The 17,562-nt window shown below is 41.0% G+C and overlaps 1 protein-coding gene across 4 annotated transcripts in view; it reads left to right on the forward strand.

Annotated features, from left to right (window-relative positions):
- mark1 (MAP/microtubule affinity-regulating kinase 1) overlaps positions 1 to 17,562 on the forward strand; it is a 40,925-nt gene that overhangs the window by 11,381 nt on the left and 11,982 nt on the right. For all 4 annotated transcript variants that reach the window (XM_034681722.1, XM_034681721.1, XM_034681725.1 and 1 more), the window contains exons 3-6: positions 3,634 to 3,687; positions 14,664 to 14,712; positions 16,248 to 16,313; positions 16,654 to 16,724. In XM_034681722.1, coding sequence (XP_034537613.1) covers positions 3,634 to 3,687; positions 14,664 to 14,712; positions 16,248 to 16,313; positions 16,654 to 16,724 — 240 coding nt within the window. The remainder of the gene's footprint in view (positions 1 to 3,633; positions 3,688 to 14,663; positions 14,713 to 16,247; positions 16,314 to 16,653; positions 16,725 to 17,562) is intronic.

Genomic DNA, 17,562 nt, shown 5'->3' on the forward strand with positions numbered 1-17,562 from the left:
CTGCGCTGAATAATTAACAGTGATGCACATTGCCCTTCTGTCACTGTGGGGCTGAATTATTCACCCTCATGTCCATTAGAAAGAGAACACAAACACTCACATGTGATGTAATGCAATTCATGTAATCTCTCATTCTGAGGCTCAAAAGGCAAACATTGGTACAGTGCGCTGTGAGGAAATGTAATGATATCTCTGACTCACGCAGAGGGAATAACGGAAGAAGGAACAATAGAGTGAGAGGTGAGGCCGGCTCAAACACCTGCAGGCATAAATCGACACACACATGCCTCCACCTGAGTGTTGTCCATGACAGGAGGAAGCAGAGGAAGGGAGTGAGGTCTGTCTGTGCGCCTGCCCACCTAACGCAGGCTGCAAATAGACACCACCTGCGTACTGCATGTGTGTACAAACATGGAGCCTCTCTGCAGTCCTTCTGCTCTTTCTTCTCACTGCTAGACTCCCTTTTGTTTTGGCAGGCGTATTTTGGGGGTTTGGGTGCATTTCAATGTCTCTGGAACTTGTATTTTAGTCTTGAAGAAACACTGCTCAGGATATATAACCTGCACTCTCTCCACTGTGACTCAGCATTTGCTTCGTGATTTCCCCCGGAGCACAATGCTTTGGAGTAGAGCCAGAGTCTGCATCCACTGAAGCAAGTTTATTAAACTCTCGTGAGGACAGAGCCACAGTAATGCTGCTGTAATAAATAATAATATATTCTTGGATAGTATCATTAATCCAAAAGGGTTGCCCCACCTCTTTCTTCTTACTAAAGAAACAGTAGAGAGTGTTGCCAGCTCAGTTGGTTCTGCACAGAGAGGCTGGGAACTGATAATGGTTTATCAGATTCCCTAAGTTTATAAGATTTGTAACCTATACCACAACATAAGAGCTTCAGAGCTGCCCACTCTTTCCCTGATGCCAGAGGAAATTGGCTGCCATGTTAATGTGTTCGATTTAGGCTCTGAAATCACCTCCTGTTGGACTTTGGTATTCAAGAAGCATTTTTGCCTTACTGCAAGTGGTAACCTTACATCTTTTGGTGTAAAATATGACAGTTGTGCAGCTAGAGCTGATGTCTTTATCTCTGTGGCACAGCTGCAGGAATCTTTTGTCTTTCCTGTCCACCAGCCTTATCTTTTTAGGACACTGGTTCTTTTAAGAACTCAAGACTAATTATTATGTTTTCATTTAGTTCCTGCGTTTGCTTGTAATGCAGACCATCTATTAACTGTAAAAATAGCCTCCCTAAAGAGTGATGCACAGGATGTTATGGGCAAGGTGTTTGTCTGTGAAGGTTCTTTCTTCCCTATTCACACTGTTAATCAGGATGTTAACCAGCAGTTCAGTCAGACAACTCGCGTTTAAATTGTTTATAGTAGCAGCAAATACATATTCATGTTTGGCGCCCAGGCTCCGGCCTCATCACCACCTGCAGATAAGTTTACATGCAGCCATTGAGGAGTGATGAGCAAAACATACTGAACACCCCCGGACCCTGCAGGTGGATGCTGGGGTGGCGGTGGGGATGAATGAAAATTCAGCAATAGGCATGCAGGCAGCAGAGGTGTTGACAGGCAGAGGGAGAGATGGTAGATTTTCCCAGTTTAAGTAGACCGCCAATTTGAGAGGCAGAGGGCGGGAGTGGATGATGGTTATGAGAGTGGGACATGTGACGTGTATAGCAGCGCAGCTCGAGTTGTCTGCCTGAACTAGCTAGCAGGCGTCACTCCATTTCTGTAAGATTTCGAGAATGAAAGTAACCCTCAAGGTTCAACTTCAAGGTTCAAGGTTCAAGGTTTCTTTATTACCCCCGGAGGGCAATTTGTCTTTCAGTCAGTGGTGACACAAACAAAAAAGTCACACCAACATCAAAACATTCAAAACGGTAACAACAGTAACAACATGGAAACAACAATTATGCGGCATCGTTAAGCAGGCTAGCTGCTATCGGTACAAAAGAGTTTCTCTTCCTCTTTGTCCTGCTTTTTGGCATCGCGAATCTACGGCCTGAGGGAAGCCGGTGAAAGTCAAGAAAAAGAGGATGGCACGGGTCAGACCAGGCCTTGCTGAGGGTCCTGGCTCACTGAAGGCTTGACATGTCAGGCAGGGGCGTGGCCGCAACCCAGCTGCATATCTTCACTATAGCCTGCAGTCTATTTTTATTTTTTAGACTTGTTGACCCATACCAGGACATCATTGAAAAAGTTAAAAGCGATTCAATAAAACAGGAATGAAACATCTTCATAAAAGTTGTGTCGAGGTTAAAACCCCTGAGCTTCCGTTATTTAAGTCCAAGAGCTTCTCTTGGAGCTTTTCTCAACTTTGATTTAGCATTTCAAAAATGTCATCATTACAAAACAAAAAGTAAATCCACTCAAAAAGGGTCCTCAGCCAACTGACAAAAGCTTGTACAACTAAAACGACAGCTTTAAATACCTCATGGTTAAACCACATTACTACTAACAAGTACAAAATGCAACAAACTTTAAAAGAGACTCTTTAAATTAACAATAAAGTTTGGGTTAAAGTGTTTGCTATCTGAAATTCCAGCAATGTTTTAAGGTTGTATGTGGACAAAGAAAGAAAAAAACAGGGCATTCTGGTAAATGTAGGCTGCACTACTCAGCTAAGAGAACAACTCAGCCTTCCTGCTCAATATAGCATGCAATGAGGAATTTACTGCTTCAATTCACTACATTTACCACCAACACTAGCCGGACATCCACATCAAATGTGGTGACATCCCTCAAACGACAGACAATAAACAACACGTTTCAAGATTTTAACAGGATGAAATGATCTGCACATGCAAACTCAGCTCAGGCAAGTGTTTGTGATAAGCATTTCAATCAGCTGATGTTTAAATCTGCATAATTATCAGTGATTTATTTTGTGCAACCACAAAAGCCCATATGTATTATTACAGTGCAATAACATTACGTTGTAAAACTGTTGCTCACTAATCAGCATAATGTACCTCTACTTGCTGGTGAGTCTGCAGTATGGCTCAGCTTGTCTCTGTGAAAGCTGCTGATGGGAACAGGTCTGTTTCAGCATGCACTTTGGGGTGATTATCAAGATGGATGGTTCAGACTGCTGCAAAACAAAACCTGCCAGGCCAAAGAGTTCATCACCTACATGCAGAGTCAAATACTTTAGCACAGGCCTGGCTGCCACAGAGGGAACATTTACTTAAAGACCTTTTGTCTGTTTGATATTGTAGGTGGATGCTTTTACACACAGAAAGCCCATGTTGTGCTTGTTTTCTGTGTGTGTGTCACGGGATATTTTTTTGTTCATCAGCACAAACAAATGTGTATTTTTATCTTTTTTTATATCCTCCAGTTAGAGCTCCATCTTTTCACAAATTACTGGATAGAAGAGCCTTTAGGTGTGTTCAGAGTGAGCGCACAGATCCAGCTGTGACATGTTTTGACAACACTGCCTCAGAGCAGAGTAGTGAAATAATGAGGATAGTTCTTTTTCCACACAAGCTTTCACTGTGCAACGAACAGCACAAATACAAAGCTAGAATTAGTTTAGACATCTTGGTTATTTTTCATCTCTATACTTCCCTCTCTCTCACATTTTAATTTCTTTTTTTTTCTGTCTGTGTTTTTCTCTCTGTAGGTGGCAGTGAAGATCATAGACAAAACCCAGCTGAATCCCACCAGTCTACAGAAGGTGAGTGTTTGTGTGTTTTTATGGCCACATGGTAACACTAATGTCTCCGGTTACAGCACTCATGTCTTTTCCATTAGTCATTCCTGAGTCCTTGCCGTTCTGTTACTTTGCTCTTTGAACTCAGGATGTTCAATTTTACATAATGTAATCAGATGTAGTCAGGAGAGACCACAAGGCTTGTTTAATCTCCAGCCCCCCTCCTATCCCACCGTACTCCTGACTCTCTGTTGGTTTGTGGTTAGAGTGGCTATAAATACTCCTGCCTGCCTGCCTGTTTGTCACTTACCCTTTTGTTGCAGTCATAACCAATTATAACAAAGGGTTAGGGACTGTTTCCTGATTACTGACTCCAAATCCTGCTCTTTCTGCTGATTAATCGCACACACATGCACACTTACAAACTCATATCCTCATGTTCATGCCCTCATGTGGAAAGAAAACAGTTGCTGCTTCAGTATGAGCACGATTTACCTCCTGAGAGTGCGAAAATATTCTCAGTGTGTAGGTGACAAGAATTTATTCACAGTCATGACGCCATCATAGCATCACTCGCCACCTTTGCTCTTTTGATTTATTACTGTTTCATAAAGGATGAACTAATAGCTTAGCTAGTGATGATGACTCATTATAATAATGTACCATTTAAAACCACCACACCTACATAAACAGTTGATATCTTGATGGATCTCTTGGCCTACGTCTGTCCTAAAGCTGCCAGGGTGAGAAAATAATACTACACCAAGCAGCCTTAATGACAAAATGATAACAATTACTTCACAGAGTGTCTACCATCACACATTGGTCACAAAAAACGGCTTGGGTCTACGTAGCTAATTATCGGCACACACTGTACGTGGGGTGACTTCTTTTCTAACGCGACAACTCTGTGTGTCAGGTGAGTGGGTAACCTGTGTGTTTGGTGTGTTCACAGCAGGTTTCAGGGCTTAAAGAGTTAAATATTCGGCCCACTATGAGACTCATCATGGAAAAAGAAAGATAGTTCATTAAATGAGAACATTTTCAGAATGTACTTGTCGTTATTTATAGGTTATTATGTTCTGATTTTACTGGTCCGGCCCACTTCAGATCAACTCAGGCTGTATGTGGCCCCTGAACTGAAATGAGTTTGACACCCCTGGTCTAAGAGGTCCCCAAAACATGTCTTTAAAGTTTATGCTCAAAAAAAAACTTCAAAATCAGATTTTGGCATGCCTGAAAAACCCTCTTCTTCAGCCCTGTTCAGAACGGTCTGTTTTCCCTCTGACCACGCCCCCTCAGGAAGTGGATGTGGCCTCGGCTCTCCAGCACGTTGATCTAATGTTTACATGTTGGCTGAATATACACACTGCTTACAGACCGCGCTACTTCAACCCTCTGAATTTGATCCAGAATCTGATCCTGACGGAGAGGCGCCTGCAGCAGGACCTTTCTGAAGGACTTGGTACACAGCTACGAACATGTAGCTATGTGGCTATGCTAACTAGTGCTAGCACTTCTCTATTCAAAATAAAAATCATCCGCTAGATCTTCAAATCTGCAGACGTGGGGAGTAAAACCGACCTTTGTGTTTATTAAGACAGCCTACAACTAGCATGCCTTCCTCCTAAGCTCCTTGTTGGCACACATGTGTGCAGGTAATGAAAAACGGAGGAGGGGTTGAGTTGTATTTTATACAGTCTATGGGCTGAACAAGCTCCGAGCTCTGACTCCGTGACAGACCGGATATTGTTGTGACGTAACAAAAACACGGAAGTCTGAAACGGCTCGTTTCACACACATTTACAGAAAGGTGGAGAAATCAGAACAGGGGCAGAATGGATTTTTTTCATTTTCGGGGGGTTTGTAGACATGCCAGGGATATTTCAGGTAGAGAACCATTAAAAAGTCAATTTTGCATGATATGTCACCTTTAAGATTCAGAGTTTTTGCCCAAATAAGGACATGACTGACTTGACTCCCGGACGGGAACACATAGCTGTTGGCTAGGAGGCTCAAACTCCGCCCCTTTTACGTCACACTTTGCCTGGTTGAGTTCCGCATTTCCAATATGACTGCCACCGTCGATTGGCTTCAAAATAGCGTTCAGGAACAGATGGGTGACGTCACGGATACTACGTCCATATTTTATACAGTCTATGGGCTCCACTGGCAGATCTCTACTGCGCTGACTCTCCTTCAAAATGTGCAATATGTCAGTGCCTATCACAGAGCGTATTTTGGCTTCACATTTGTGCAAGTGGAAAATGAAATGCGTCATCCATCATTGCATACAGTCGATATTTCGCTCTCAGTGTGAGCTTTGTCTGGTGATAATCCCAATTGCTGCAGGAGATTGGGCTCTTGTTGATTTTCTTTATTTGGGTTGTAGGTGTTGAGCCTTGTAAGGAGTCCTGTAAGGAGTCCTGTAAAAAATTGGCTGAAGCTAATTCTACAAAGCTAACAAATTCTGGATTGATTGCTAACTTTGCATTTCTATGCTAAGTGCTAGCTATGATATGAACTGCAAACCATTTTATAATTCACACTTCAGTGATCAGTTTAACCGAATAATTTTCACATTTGCAGGGATTCTTCCTCTTTTTCTTCCTCAAGACAACTCAAACATACAATATGCAATATACAATATCAGCCACGCCCACAGAGTATTGAGAAAGATCTGAATGACAAAATATGCTTTGTTTTTTCTCAAGTTTGCTAATAGTCATGAGTTTTTATATTCACTTATCTATTTCTGGATGCTTACTGAGACTCTAGACTTCAGTGTCATTGGCAGAGGAAACTGATCAGTGTTTGTTATTGCAGGAGGAGAAGGCTGTGGCAATCATAGAGTGTGTAATATAAAAGAGGAAACAAATAATGGATTTAGTTCTCAGCTTCATCCTACTTGTACATTTGTAAAACAAACCAGTTTTTCGCCCATTAGGTCACTGGCAGCGTTCTTTAGTTTCAAGCATTGTTCTCCTCCTCTGTTATTTGCTTGGATCTTAATGGGATCCGCCTGCACTTCTTCAACCAATCAGCACTGAGACGCTGCAAGAATATCAAGCTTTCTCCAAATCCCAGACACGTCTAATCTGAAAGAGATAAATTTCATCATGCAAGCTCTTTTGTTAAGCAGGCTATTGTGAGGGTTCTAATCTGCACACACGCACATACACACACATTCACAGCTGAGTAATGAACATTTGGAGCCATTGTGTGTGTTTGTTGAATTAACATTCTGAATATTAACTGACTCTGACTTCATCGTTTTGGGACTTGTCTAGGTCATGAGTGGTTACACACCCGGTGGGTCAGGTTGTCCGCTGCCTGGTGATGGGCAAGGCAGACATATCATGTAAGACTGTGGACCAATCAGAATGTCTGTGATCAATTATTCAGTGGGCCTTTCAGATGTCAGCTGCAGCAGACCTGAGAGTGTGAATATGTTTTTCTGGCTTTCTAAAGGGATTAAGTTGGTGTAAATACATGCTTACACTTCAAAGTTACTATGTGTATGTACATGTTAAATTCAGTGTGTTTTTTGTATCTGTATTTGAGTGTAGGGACAGATTTATCTCTGTTTACACAGTTGTATATTTTGATATCCTTCTCTCTGTTCTATAGATTGCTGTAATGGTATACATAAGTGCCATCTGCAATGCAGAAACTGGTCTTATAATGCAGCAGTCGTCTCCTGGATTGAATCGATTGTCTCATTGACTCAGAGTGTCCTACCCTATCCTTGTAAAAGCTCTGCTATGGATGCATTAAAGGCAACATCAACCTTTACACAGTTTTTCCTGGTTACTCATGTAACCTCAAGGAAAAAATAAAAACATCAACGCTGTCAGTCAGAGGTTTTCAGTCCCGGTGTTTAGGGTTTGGAGTGATGTAACCACATTATTCCAGCTGATGGCAGTGATTTTTATGATTTCTTGGTTAGAATAAAAAGTTGTGGTACAAGAGGGAAATAACTAAAAACCTTCAGAGGTGATGTGGATCATCTTAACCCCCTAACAATCAATCTGTACAAATGTTTATCTTCCATTCTACAATTTGAACAAAGTTTTGCTGATATAAGGAGGCTTATGTTTAGTTTTTTTGTTTGCTGTCTTACACAAGCCCGTCATCATGTTTAGTAGTATAGAGTGGATTTTACTTTGTCCCTTGAGGGCTGCTCTGCCCACTCTGTTCACATCATGACCCCGTACCCAGAGGAACCAGCAGGAAAATCTGACAATCAATTCTTTTAAAATTGAAAAAAGGCATCACAACTTCTGGATTTCTTTCCCTCTAATATCCATTAACAGAACACTCATAGTGGTTCTTCAGTGCAGCTCCTTGGATTGAAAATTAATCACCCATATTGTATGCTAATGAGGGATGTTACAAAGCGACTAATATTCAAGTCATTTAAATGGAAATTAAAATTTGGACTAATTGACTAATTTAAAAGTAACAAAACAGTTATAATTGATCGTAGTCTGAGGGAAACTGATGTCAGAGTGTGGCTAATAGCAGAGCCAGCACCTCTAACCTTTGGTGCATAAAGTGTTTTGCCAGACATGTTGCTGTGTCATTATCTTTTTTTGGTGTACTTTAGCCAAACATTACATTTCTTGCTGTGGCCCACCTTAATCCTCTTCACACAACTTTGTTGACGTACTGCGTCACAAATAATGTAATGTGACATTGGCACAGCAGGTTCTAGCAGATCAGTAAAACTTCTGCAAAATTCTCACTGAGGTTTAATCTGGAGAGATTTCTGTTGCTGTTAGGAACCGACAAGCGGAACTGAAATTCATGTGCCTCATCCATAGACTGTATAAAATATGGACGTAGTATCCGTGACGTCACCCATCTGTTCCTGAGAGCTGTTTTGAAGCAAATCGACGGCAGCAGCCATATTGGTAATGCGGAACTCAACTAGGCAGAGTGTGACGTAGTGTGAGTCTCTTAGCCAATGGCTGTGTGTTCCCGACCGGGAGTCACGTCAGTCATGTCCTTATTTGGGCAAAACTCATAATCTTAATATCTTCTTAACCGTCACGTTAGAAACAAATTCACCCCCCCGTACAGTGTGTGTCGATAGAGAGATTAGCGTTGTAGGGCCAAGCCGTTTTTTGAACCAGGCTGTAAACATGTTTATTAATGCTGCAAAGATCGTCTTTTTCCCATTCATATCTATGTGGTTTCCGGTGTTTCTGCAGCCAGTCTCAAGCGGATTTTCGATGTATTGCAGTTTATATCACTTCCGCATTGGCTTCATCGTTTGAGACCGGAGTTTGCTGCTTGGCCTCATCTTATCCACGAATCTCAGAAATCTAGAACAGGTTCCAAGTGAGAACCGGCTCTTGATTCTCAAGCCTTGTATACATCTAAGTAATACAGCTTAACTGCAGTGTGGCAGTAACCATTAACTAGAGCCACAGCTACAGCAAGTGGCGGCTGGCAGCATTACAGCTTGGACACAACATATCTTTCTAAGTAGCGGGAATTGCTTTTTCTAGGGGCAGATAAAAACAACAGATGGGTATAATGACTGACTGCATGATGAATGACTCACGCTTTCGGACATCAGAGGTTGAAGGACTCTCTGGAGGTGTCTTAACTGACCTCGTCTCCTTCTCTCACTCTGCCTCTGAGTTGATTAAATATTTTGTGCTGAGGGTAAATCTGAGGAAGGATTGAGCCTAGCAAACGAGGCACCGTGTTGTGTTTTTTATTAGTGATCCTCTTTGTTTATCAGTGTGTGTGAGTCAAGTTGATCTGGCTGCAGTGCTGTTAATGTCCACTCTTTCATGTCAGCCCGTCAAATGCCACTGATCTCTCTTTTTATGGTCTCAGAGGAGCCAGGCTGCAGGCACACCATCTGGCTCTGTAGGCACAGCCAGGGATCTGGCAGATCCTATACAGACACACACACACACACACACACACACACACACACACACACACACACACACACACACACACACACACACACACACACACACACACACACACACACACACACAAGCCTGTATGACACACAAACACCGGCAGGAGATCCTTTGGTTTATGAAAAAGGTTCCAGCTGGCAGACACTTTTTTTTTTTTTTTTTAGTTTCAGTCACAGGTTTGGCAACATGTCACACATAAGCATGCATTCCTGTACTTATTTCCATTTATCCACCAATTTATGCAAACACAGGCATCCTCTTACTCATCACGGTGTGATCTCATCACTCTGACATCTAAGATCTTTTTCTTGAGCTTATCTTTCCAACACTTGTGTTGTCTCTGTTCATTTGATTTTAAAAAGAGGTGAGCAGAGGCCAAAATTAGTCATGAGGTTAGAATGAAGCCCCGGTCTGTTCCTTTACGGCCCACTGGCGCTCTCTGTTGTGATTTTGTGGCGGTTTCAGTGTAACAGGAAATGAGGTCAGCTGAGCTTCCAAAGCAACTCCTTAGATCTGCCACAGGAAATGCATCACATGTCATCTGTGGTCAGGGATGTTGACGTTGTCATGGTTTTTAGGCATTTTAGCCCTAAAATAGGCCTCTGGTTTAATCCCCTCTTGCGCCGAGCAAACACTGCTCTCATCTCATCATCCCATCACTCTCTGGCTCTGTCGGTAAATAAGACTCATTTCTAGTCATTGTTTCAACCACAGCGGCAACTATCAAATGTTACAGGTTTGTTTGGTTGACCAGATATGATGGATGTGATGTGTCAATCAAATTAAAGCCATTTTCCAAATGTGAAACTCATGTAGATTTGGAAAAAGGTAGGTCTAATGATTTATGAATAAAAATAGGCTGCAGACAGTGAATGTAGCAGAAACACTGGCAGCTTTTGAAAAAGAAAAATGTGGCTGTTAACATTTAATTATACTATCTTTTCAAAAAAGCATTCAGACTGACATAGCCTCACTGTATTTGTGTATTTACTGCCAGTTGCAAAAAGCCCACCACGGGGTCATGCTCTCTTAATGGCTGTTGTTTACATCTGTCTTGTGCCTGCCACTCTGCATTAGCCAATGAGCCTGTGGGCTGGAGGAGATGTGGTCTTGTTCAGATGAGTGGAATCTGATTGGACAGGCAGCACCGTAGTCTGAGATGAATCATAAAATCAAATCAAATGTCAAGGCTGCTTGGTTATGCAATTATGTGTTCATGTATAAGTGTTTTCAGTCTGATTCTGACTTTGATTTAGAGTTTAAAAAGTTGATCCTGCTGCCTTGGCGCTGTGTATCATGAATAAAAGGTTGCACGTGTCTGCAGAAGCAGAGACAGATAGAGACAGAGGGACGTGTCTTTCCTTGTTGAGTTTATTTTCAGCTGCTCAGGAGTGGAGGACAGGACAGTTTGTCTAAATGTCAGTGACACTTTGGATCCCTCTGTCAGCCTTTTGTTTGTCTTTCTGTCTCTCTGTCTTTCTTTGACAAGCAGCGAGCAGTGGTCATTTACTGATTTGTGGTTTTGAAGTACTATTTGCGCACATGCAAACTCGCGTACACACACACTCGCTGGAATGATGAGGACTTCCAGGCCACTCAGCCTATATCAATAATCTCCATGTTGAATGAGCAGCTGTGCTGCTGTGACTGAAATAGTGCAGCCAGTTCCAGTAAGTGTTCCCAGTCTGATATCTGCTGCTCTGCTCCTTCTGCATGGAGACCCTGCTGTAATTAAGGCTAGTTTGGGAGTCTGGGCGCCCCTGGGTGGCTGGAAGTAGGTCACTGGCACAGACTACTAACATTCAGGCACATTGGAAACGGTGTGTTTTCATGTTTGTGATGCACTGTTTGTTTGTGCAGCTATTGTGTTAATCATTTCCTTCAATCACGACCTCAGTTTATCACCTTCATCAACCATTTTGATTTGATTTGAATTTAAGTGAGGGGATTTTGCCTCACAGCAAGTTTCCTTTAATCATCATGTCCAGAACCCATTAAATCCATACTTATTACTACACTGAGTGCCTGTATATATTATTGATAAAAATACAAGACTGGACTCATTATCTATCTATAAGCTCTTATTGACAAGTGCTGTGTCTGCTGTCGCCTTTTTTCCACAGCTCTTCTCAGACTTGTTCTAATTTTTGTTTCCAAGTGGCTGCATGCATGCTTCCCATGTGAGGGGCTTTGGGGCAATGACGTAAACAAGAGTGAGAGAGAGAGATACAGGCAGAGAGAGAGGCAGCAGTAAGAGGCAGAGATAATACGCCGTCTCTGTAGCCCCTCACTCATTCAGAATAATAAAGAGGTTCTGTCTCGACAGATGCGTCACATATTAAAGCACAGGCCTGAACACATGCATATCTGCGTGTATATCTTGTGTGTTTATTCTAGTGTACCGCAGGACATCTTTTGGTTATTGTGTCAGTGTGTTTCCACTCTAATTGACTTTGTTTCCAGGGGGGACCTCTCAGGCCAACACAGCAGCTTATGAATATGGAGCAGGGTTTGCCACACACTAGAATCTTACTATTGTAGCATGCGGGAATTGTAGATTTTTCTGGCCAAAAACAATGTGAAACTCAAACTGAGAATAAGCTGCAAGAATGAATATTCCTTTAACACTTACACGGATACATTTCTGTATTCATTCCAAAGAGAAATCGTAGCCCACAGCAGATGAACACACGGGAATCCAAAAACAAACAGCCAGACAAGATGTGAAGGAAACATCTTTAAAGTGGAATTAAATTTAAGGAGGGATCATGCTTTAATTTCTAAACTATGACTGGTAGTTTTGGATGTTAGTTTATTCTGTTTAAACAGGGATGGTTTCCAGCTCTACACATCTTGTGTTTACTTGTGTGCTTGTTTAAAGAATATAGAAAAATTATAGGGATTTTCTATCAAGGGTTTTAAAAATCTGGGCTAATACAGATTCTGATATCAAGAATAACAAATGAAGTGAAAACCAATCCCATTACAAAAAGCACTCAACATTTTTTATTTAATGTCTTACTAATGCTTATTTATATTTTAATATTATTATTATTATTATTATTATTATTATTAGTATTATTATTATTATTATTATTATTATTATTATTATTATTATTATTTTGTTATTGATTCCCCAATTAGGCAAACAACCTAAATTCATCACAATCATAAAAACAACAATAAAAATGGTTGAAGTCATTCAGGCCACCATAATTCTCATTTTTGAGAGAGCACAAATTCAAATGTGCAACTTATACAGGAGTTGAAGGTAAATTTGTCAGGGACTATTTCACAGGTGTAATAATACATATGGAAAATAATAAATAGGCCGCTGCACACTGAAATGAAGCGTTTTGCCAGCTGCTTCCTCAGGTTCACCCATCTCAATAAAGTCAGAGTAAAGTCAATCCAGTTTGCAGCAGTCAATTTATTATTTTTTGTATGTTCATGCAACTGACCAGCACCTGAGTATGTAAGTTGACTGTGCATGGGAAGCCCTATTTACCTTTTGTATATTAATACATATTTAGCTCCACTGAGGTCTTACAGCAGTAGGGTTGTGTGAGCGATTGATTCAAAATAATCAACAGTATCCATGTGAAGTGTGTTGAAGGGAGATGTCACTGTTGCTGGTGTGCATGTGGCACAGAGGAAGACGCTATGTCAGACTTCATCTGCACACACAATACAACACAAGTGTTCTTGCATTTGTCTTTTTATGTGATTTATTTTAAAACAGGAATCAAGCAGAGGTTTTATTCTCTGTGCCGTCTGCTGCAGCTCTCTGTGTTCTATATGTGCTGCCTGACTCTAATGAGATGAGAGGTGTCAGAGAGAAATAAGAAGAGCAGCTGCAGAGCAAGTAGAGACAGAACACAGGCAGGAATTAGAGACAGAGAGAAAGTACCTGCATGTTGTTGAACCAACCAGACTTCAACAGAGCAGTCCCACAGAGTCGGGCCTGCTCACACTGGTCTGATGGCTGTGTTTGATGACCTAGAAACATGGACTATCACTTATGTAAGGTCTGAAAGGACATCAGAAAAGTTGCACGCACATGATAATATACACACATTAAAACGTGTGTGGCCCACAACTGGGTCCAGCCTCATTTTCTATGAAGTGTTCGATAATTATGTGTAAAGTCAATTTTCTCTATTTTCAAACAGACAGGAGATGAAAGCATCACTCAGGACATTCTTTCTCCCTCAAAGCAAATGTCAGCAAATGTCAAAATCTGTGTTAGGTCTCAGGTAGCTGTAGATGCATAATCCCAGTCGAGTGAGTGTTGAAATTTAACACTCAAACACAGCCTCAGCGCAGCCGGGAATCAGCAGGATGTAAATGATTCAACAGCACCTCTAAGTGGCTGCAAGAGCTCGTCTAACATAAACAGTCTCCCCGAGACAGAGGAGTTTAAATGATCTGAACACTCTCCTTGGAGAAAAGAGGCAGCAGGATGTTATTTTTCATTTTAGGCTGGATAAAAAACTTTTCATAAGTGCATTAAAGTCCTGTCAAAATAAACTTTGTAAAGGAGCTCTGATTCAGCTGTCTTTGTTTACTACAGGAGTAAAGTTTCACGTTGTATTTGCTGCTCTTTTCTGCATGTCCATGTTAAGATGATTGTATTAGACACCAGATGCCTGATTGGCTGTAAGCCTGTGTACAACTCCTCTGCAGTGGCAGGCTGTGTCATGCTGCTGACTGTGTTTGAATGGCTGACTGGCTAGCTGGCTGGGCTGCAGCCTGTCAGTGGAGTTGTAATTCTGGCCCCTTATCTATGCCGGGCAGGGTTTAGTGCTCCAGTGTCGCTGCACCAGTCATATTCCTTAACACAGTACAGTAGGCCTGTGATCCTCAGATCGTCTCATGTTCCTGCAGAGTGTAACCCAGCTTCAGATGGAGACTCACTTTGCTACTTTGGAGTTTATTGATGTTCGGTTTCCTTCACCGAGCACCCTAATAAAAGCGTAATAACATTTTCTGAATTATTTTTCCTCTGCTGCTGGTTTCTAATGCAATTAATGTTCTTTGGTGTCTCCACAGCTCTTCAGGGAAGTCCGAATAATGAAGATACTGAATCATCCAAATATAGGTAAGTTCAAACAGGAGCCTGCAGCAGTTTTATGACAGCTTGGCAGTAATATTTCATTAAAGTTGGATTAGTATTATGAGTTACACTAACAGCCTGCAACAATTTATTTTATTCTAACAAGAGGTTACTTGCAACTAAAAAAAAAAAACATTAAACAAATGCATTTATTTATTCATTCATTCATTTATTTATTTATGGTGGGTGGTGCCTTCTGTAGATATAACAGCTGAAGAGAGGCAGGATATGTGGGGAGTAGAAAGTGGAGTAAACTTGCAGCAAGGGGTCGAGGCCAGGACTTGAACCAATGACCATTGAGCTGGGATGATTGCTGATTTTCCAATATTCGAATGTTCATTAATCTATAAAAGATCAAAAAGTTTGTGTCATTATTATGTTATCATAAATTAAAGTGTTCACTGTTCTTAACAGCGCCTTGTTGTAATGCAGCAGTTCTGCCAGATGGAGGTCGAGCGCATCTGAAAGCTGTCCGCTAACTGCTTTAAATAGAAGAGAAGAAGAATTCAGAAAGACTGTAAATTGAAAGTTAAATGCAACAGTAAACTGTAAAATGCACGCAACGTTGCCACGTCACATCAACATCTGCATGCAGTTCAAGACAGTTCTTGCTACCAGCAGCACCTTAACTCTGCTGGGGGGTGAACATAGAGGTTCAGCGAACAATCCCAGTGACTATGGAATAGTATTTTGGCTTGAAATACCTATCCATGCCGCTTTGGTATGCGCTATAGATTCAGTCGATGGGATGCTAAGCCAAACCAGCGCTTAGCTCATCTGTCATCAAAATTAGCGTTTTGTGAAGTCTCGTTATGTTTCCTTATCAGCTGTAACTGTTTTTTGTTTTTTTTTACCTGTCACGGATCAAATACTTTTGCCATATCACTTTTGCAATAAAAAACATTGAAGTCATATCTGTTAATGTAATTTTTTGGACCATATGCAGTGTATATTGGCCTGAAGAGTAAAGCTACTGTAAATTAGGAATGTACCGATCCTACTTTTTAAGTCCCGATACCGATATTAATACCTGGGCTTTGGTATCTGCCGATAGCGATATTAGCCGATCCGATCCTGGTATTGATTTAACAATCTCTATTCCTTAATGTGAAGATAGAATCATGTTTTGGTAACTTAAGGCTTTTTTGACTTTGTAAACCAAAATAAAGTAAACGTTTTTAAACTGACAGTATCATTATGTAAGAGATTATAAATGTGTACCAGCAGTTTGGTGAGTTAATCTTCATAACCAATAGATATTGTAAACACAGAAAGGCATATACTGAGACGAATAGATCTGCCATTTGGATCGACACTATATATCGACCCCTTATCACCGATATCCGATCTAACTTTTTGAGTCCGATCTAGTCGATATCCGATACCAGGATCGGATTGGTGCATCCCTACTGTAGATTCAGATAATAGTTTCAATTTACTGAGGGTACTCTAACCTAAACTCAGTCAACACCAATGTAGAGCCTCTAATCGTTGCTGTTTTTGTCTCTTTTTTCCTCCAGTGAAATTGTTCGAGGTGATTGAGACGGAGAAGACACTTTATTTGGTGATGGAGTATGCCAGTGGTGGTGAGTGAAGCATTAATGCAGAACCACTTAATGGGGGACTTTTAGTCTAATTTAATTTTGTGGCTTGTTATTTCTACAGTATGGTTTTTGAGCCACTAAATTTGCATACAGACAGACCAAAACAGTAAGGGTGTGTGAGCTTAAGCTGCCTTTATTGCAATATTCAACAATGAAAAACGAATTATTTTCAAACCCTGAACTGTTGCTAAAGCTACTCTTAATTCATTACCTAAAATAGCTCAAAGAAAGAATGAGAAAATAATCACTGGCCATGAACAATAACAGCTTAATTGGTAAAAATGTTCAGATAGATAATTGTGTTTTTCTTTCTGTACTCCAGGAGAAGTATTTGACTATCTCGTGGCTCATGGTAGAATGAAGGAGAAGGAAGCCAGGGCCAAGTTCAGGCAGGTGAGTCACCATCATCGTACCTCTGTCGTCATTCCTTTACTGTTTTCTGAGGAAGGACTGCATGCACCATGATTAGCCTTCGTCACTGACTGCAGAGGAAAGATGAAGCTCTGATAGTTTGGCCTGAGAAAACAAGGGGGTGTCAGATCCTTTAAGATGCTGCTCTGACACCTAGTGGTGCTACAAGAATATCACTAGTCTTTTCATGTTGACTTTTACTTTAAAATTAAACAGAACTAGCACACTTACATTTTTATTCTACGTTTTATTCATTTTGATGGAAGAAAAAAAAAAATCATAAGCCAGATCCTTTTACGTCCATGCTGTTATTTAAAATCTCTCATTGATGGTCTTGGATGACTCAGAGGAAGTGTGTGTGTGACAGTGTGGGCAGTTTGTGTGTCTGTGTGTGTGTCACAGTACAGAGAGATCAACACACAAAGGTAAAGTGTTCGTGTGGTGCCTTTAAGCAGAGCTGGTGGGTGGTTGGCATCTGTCAAAAAAAACTGTGTGCCGTCTGTTTGATTGATGTTGTAGCTATTCTTGCATATATTGGTGAAACTTTGCCGTCAGCTGCCGATACAACTGCTGACTGTGTGTCATAGGATACCAATGACTGGTATAGGACACATATCAGCCTGCAATATTAAAATAGTAACTCACATATTTTCTCAATATTTTTTATGCCTTTCCTATTTTAACTTAGAACTGCAGAGTTTGCTTTCAAGCATGTCTTAGTTATCTGTAATACTTGCCAGGAGGCAAGGCAAGATATCTTCAAATATTTGCTTTTCATTGTGTTTTCAGTTTCTGCTCAGTGAGGTGGAGGTTAAGCGAT

Source organism: Notolabrus celidotus, chromosome 4, assembly GCF_009762535.1.
Source record: "Notolabrus celidotus isolate fNotCel1 chromosome 4, fNotCel1.pri, whole genome shotgun sequence".
Classification (NCBI taxonomy): Eukaryota; Metazoa; Chordata; class Actinopteri; order Labriformes; family Labridae; genus Notolabrus; species Notolabrus celidotus.